The sequence below is a fragment of the Halyomorpha halys genome, unplaced genomic scaffold, assembly GCF_000696795.3.
Source record: "Halyomorpha halys isolate HHAL.00 unplaced genomic scaffold, Hhal_1.1 Scaffold313.1, whole genome shotgun sequence".
NCBI lineage: Eukaryota > Metazoa > Arthropoda > Insecta > Hemiptera > Pentatomidae > Halyomorpha > Halyomorpha halys.
This window is the reverse complement of record NW_027109847.1, coordinates 301308-306798: the sequence shown is the minus strand read 5'-3', so window position 1 is coordinate 306798 and position 5491 is coordinate 301308. Positions and strand designations below refer to the sequence as shown.

At 32.8% G+C, this 5491-nt stretch overlaps 1 protein-coding gene across 1 annotated transcript in view; it reads right to left on the bottom strand.

Moving 5' to 3' along the window:
• LOC106681161 (uncharacterized) overlaps window positions 1-2149 on the bottom strand; it is a 50967-nt gene extending 48818 nt beyond the window's left edge. Inside the window, exon 1 of the mRNA XM_067048024.1 lies at window positions 1889-2149. Within this exon, the coding sequence (XP_066904125.1) occupies window positions 1889-2008 (120 nt within the window). The 5' untranslated portion in view covers window positions 2009-2149. The remainder of the gene's footprint in view (window positions 1-1888) is intronic.
• Between the last annotated feature and the right edge of the window lie 3342 nt (window positions 2150-5491).

The following is a 5491-nucleotide window of genomic DNA, read 5'->3' as shown; positions in this document are numbered from 1 at the left end:
GTATCATTTTATAATTATTAATTTTGTATTTATTAGTTTTAGCTTAATATACTTATTTATTTTATTTTAATCTTTGTAAGGATGTGCTAGAGTGTTTTTTTAAAAACATTGATAAATTTTAAGTGGGGACGACCATGTTGGGTTTTATGTATTTATATATTTTTTTACTATATTTGGAATTGTTATACTTTTGACCTTAAATTTACTTTTATGTGTGATGGAAAAAGGAGAGAAGATTTTTATAATTGAAATAATTGAAAAATTAAACACATTTAAACAACGATAAAAAATTAGACAAAAAAAAAAAAGAAAAATTAAAATGTGTAAGGGAAGAAATAACAAATAATAAAAAGGGAAAAATAAATTATGTATAACTTTAGTACGTAATGCAAAGATTTTTATAATGTGATAATTTAAAAAAAAATTATGCTGTGACTATTTATGTAAAAGGAATAAAAAATAAATTATGCTTCTCTAGTCATAACTATGCTGTTTATGAAGCAACCCAATAAAGTTGGGCAACACAACATTATTAATAAAGTGTTTTTCTCTATGAGAAACCAAACAAGTCTCGTACAATAAATTAAAATATCTATTAACAAATTTTTAAGTTGATAAACAAAGGAAGACTTATCTAGTATCAACTTATTTTTTCGGAAAGCATAGTTGGTTACTAAAAGTATTTGGCATTAAAAATTATTACAAAAACTTGATTTCTATTAATTTTTTTCTGGGTCATAATGTTTATATTAAAAGTTTTTTAAATTTCCCTCCCTAATTCTTTAAAGCTGTTTTATATTTTTAAACGTTTAAAGCATCTTAGCTCATATTAAATCTACCATAACCAATAATTCGCATTAATTACATAACGGAAAAGTCTTCGTGAAAATTATAAGTTACATAAAAATTTTCAATTGATAGTTCAAAGGGGTTTTGTTAGTTCTTTATATATTTTTTTCTATTTCAAGAACAATCAGACCTTTTTATTTATTTTTTTATTTTATCTTAACATTCTAACAACGTTTCGGGCTGTTTACCCATTTTCCAGTTCAAGATTTGAAGATAAATGTTTCTTTTAATATGAATTGACATATGCCTTTCAAATGATTGAAGGTAAGAAAAAAATAAGAAATATTAATATCGAATTTTTGCCTTTTCTCAAAAAACGTTTTAAATTTATATATTGATATATAATAGTTAAAAGAGCCGTGTAGATATCTAATTATATTTAAATTATTTGTAATTAAGTGATAACTTATTTGAAATTCAATGTACAATTTAAAATACAACTGTTGAATGTGCATTATTTATATTTTAGAAGAACAAAGAATTTGATAATGGACAAAAATTCCGAAACGTTGTTCAAATATTTAAGCAAAATAAAGAATTAATAAAAAAGGCCAATTATGCCTAAGAAAGAAACAAAAAATAAGACCTTAATGCAAGATTCAAAATATTTTATTTAATGGGAAAGTAATCCAATTCAACTTTTAATTTTCGTGGACTATTATTTATTTTTATTGCTATTTTTAACGGGAATATAGCCCGTAGAAATTAAAACATTATGTTTTGAATAGATTATAACTCAATTAGTTTTCTAATTAAACTCCAGTTATACATCAGAGATTCAATTTAATCTGAATTTTTATAGTTGTTGTCAAAGCCTTGAATTTATTAATTATTTAAAACTGACAATTTTTTTTAATACATAATGACCATACCTCTTTCCCCTCCATATTACGAGTAATATAACATCAGAGTTGTATTAAAAGTTCCGTGCCGTGCTCTGAGGATATATGACGTACCATCTCAAGACAGTCCGTGACAATCATCCATGGGACTGATCAATGTGCCGTAAGATATGAGTGTTGCAAAGAGTGCAGGTTACCTGGTTGCCATTCTGATGTAAGTAGATGCTGGACAAATCCCAACTCTTGGCGGCCCAGGAAGAGTCCATGTCCAAGGAAACGACTGAATTGAAACTGGAGCTGAGGTAGTTGTTCTTCATCCTGGTGCAGTGCTCCCGCCGGGACAAAGGACCACTTGTAACTATAATCTGACCTCAATGGCCCGATTGTTGTTGTGGAAGAAGAATTCGCTGAGGGTTGTGACTGACGTGAGGCCAAGGAGGAATTGGGCCGACCCTATGAATGGTGTGCATAGCAACGGCGGCAAACACACAGCTGTACCCGCCCCCCCTGCCCCCCCCCAAACAAAAAGCCATTATCGGTGCCCGCTACCAATTCAACCCTTCCTCTATGAATAATAAAGAGACATCTGACCTTGCTCTAGTCCTCCTGTAGTTTTCCTTCTTCAAATTCTTTTAATTACCACTGTTGTTGACTGTTGTGACACCACATTGACACACACTCGGTATCGATTGCTTGACGAATGTAGGTTAGAAAATAATAATTAAAAGAACACTCATTGGCATTGAAAACATGAAACAAAATTTTTGATTCGTTCCAGTCGGAATTAGAGATAATTAATGCTACGTTTACACGGTGATTCAACGTATAAATAAACATTAGTATTATCCTGTTATTTATTTTTGAGTTTTTGAGGTTCTATGACTGGAAGAATTTTATATAATCTAACTGCAGTATTATGAAAATATGTTTCCTATTAAGCATTCTTTATTCAGAAACTCATTTCAAGTATACTATGTTCAGCTGATCATATCTCTCCTCAGTGAAGTCATATAATAAAAAATAGTATATATAGAGAGAGAAATACTTTATTTATCAATGCTGCCTAAATACATCAGGTTGCTATCTCACACAGCATACTTATCAATCCGTAATCGGACATATATAAATTACACATACATGGTATAATCAGAAAAAAAAGAGATACAATAATAAGATATAATAAACAATTTTTTTCCCCTACAGTATCCTTTTACAATCAATTTCGGTCTGTACAACAAATGTTTCAATTCATTCCTATTTTTCTTTTTCATTTCTGCTCCTCTAATTTCACCATTTCACAATTTTTTATTTCACCCGATTAACAAATTCGCTCTCCGGAATTCACCCTCCTAGATCCTCTTCAGTGACCCGCTAAACAAATTCAATATTAGACGGCAATGTGAGTTCAGAACATCATTCATAGTCACAGCAGTAGATCAGTTTACCAAAAACAAACAAATAGATACATTTTACGAGAATAAGACTAACACGTAGATTAAAAGGAAAATATAATAAAAAACCTGTTACAGGAAACACTTGAATGGATAGCTAAGTTTTAAAAAAAAAATCATTAAAAATTATGATGAACTAGACTTGTAGATCACCTTAATTACAAATCATTTAATATGTATCTTTTGAGCAGTAACAGAAAATGAATAAATATATGATAATTTATTTATTCTTTAACTGTAGCCATGAGTCAATCCTGTGGTCCGGGTGCCCTGCGGGGTCCACCCAGCCTCATAAAGTGGGTACCCCTTAATAGGGAAAAAATCAGGCGGTCGATTCTGACCAAATCACTCCCTTAAGTCTAGTAACAACCATTCGTATAGTAGCAGTTCATCCTTACAAAGTACACTCCTGTTCCTTAATGTGTTGTAGTGGTACAAATATATTTTTATTATATTAATTTATTCTGAAATTGTTTGTTTTAATTTTTTATTGTGTAATATTACATTCTGTGTTATATTTATAGACAATGGTAATAGGGACCATAGATCTCATTCACGCCATATTCACAAAAATATAAATTAAATGATAAAAAAATAAGAATCAAAATTAAACTAAAAGTAATATAATAACTTCAACAGACTCGTTCCTATTTACATTATTCACATTTAGCCTGGGAAATTCCAAACCGAGCTCTTCCCCACACTTGTAGAGGAAAAATCAGGACGCTGGAAGATCGCTCCTCTTTCAACCGCGTCACTGGTATTAAAAGCCAATAGAGGATGAGTGAGGACGCTAGCAAAATTGTTTAATAAATAGAGATAAGTATGATACTGGGCAACCAAAGCTGCTCTCCCAATATGCATAAGAGAGAGAGAAAGAAATACTTTATTCATTCATGCTGCCCAAATACATCGGGTTGCCACAATACACAGCATATTGATCAATCCGTGACTGGACAAATATAAGTTACATATTTTTACAGGATATAATATAATTGATAGATAACATTTTTTTTCTTCCACAGTTTTCTTTTACAATTAATACCAGTCTACAAACTAACTACAAGTTTTCCCTTCCATTTCACAACCCCTATTTCATTTGATCAACAAATTCCCCTATATAACAAATATTAAAATATTTAAATAATAACTAAAACAACAAATAAGATATGCGACGCATGCGTGCCATCCCACTTATGGATAAACTCCCCCACTCATTAATTTCCATTTATGTGGTGGTGTATGATTCCCAGGGAGTCAAGTATTATGTTTTCTGTCAACCTAGCCACGTCCTGGACATCGACCCCGAGCTCTTCCATGAAGCTCCTAGTTGTGCTAGGAATCGTTCCACGGGCTCCGTATAAAAACATTAAACCAGTCTACTTAAAAAAAAATGAAATGAAACTCATTTATTTAATCACAACAAACCGAGGCCATCGCCCTATCTTCGAGTACACTGTATTTTGCATTATTTTTTTTTTAAATTTATTATTCAAATTAAATTTACTAATGAGTTTTGTTATATTTCTTTTAAATGGAGGTATAATTGATTGGATATCAAATTAATCTTGTTGAGCTCTGTGACAAAGGAGTTAATTTATGCTCTATATAAGTGACAGTCAATATTGGTTTCTTACTACTACTGGTAGTGTGGCTCTACAATCCCGTGTCGAATCCTGGCTTCCGCCAATTGTCTCGGTCCCTTGCAGACGCCATCCAATTCCGAATTGATTCTTCTTTCAAATACTAGGAGTTCCTGTTCACAAGCCCGGGACGTAATCCAAGTCTCACAGCCGTACAGCAACATTGGGCGCACTACCGTCTTATAAAAACAAAGCTCTGATTTTTTGGAAAGAGCTCTGCTCCGGAACTGTCTTGGGATAGAAACATAGCACCGTTTTGCTGCTATGATCCTACGCCGAATCTCTTGTTCAGGTTCGTTTTCTTGAGTTCCAATGAGCCAAGATATACAAAAACATTAGTCTCTTCAAATTGGTATTCCCCGAAGGTCATCTCCTCTCCAGGCCTAGGCACCTCTCCCGTAACCATATCTTTTTGTTTTTTCTGAATTGACTTCCACGTCTTCTCGCAGGACCCACTAGAACAAGGAAAGCGTCCGATACAGCCAGGTAGGAAGGTCCTATGACATCTGTATCATTGGCGTACGCAAGGAGCTGTACAGATCTACTATAGAAGTTGTCCTTGGTCTGTATCCTAGCATCTGTAACTGCCTTGTCGAGTGCAAGATCAAAGAGAAGCCAGGCTAGGGCATCTGGCGTAATCCCTTTGTTGAGGGGAATTCCTCCGATCGCTCTCTACCGATCTGAACCATGCTTATGTTGTTTATTG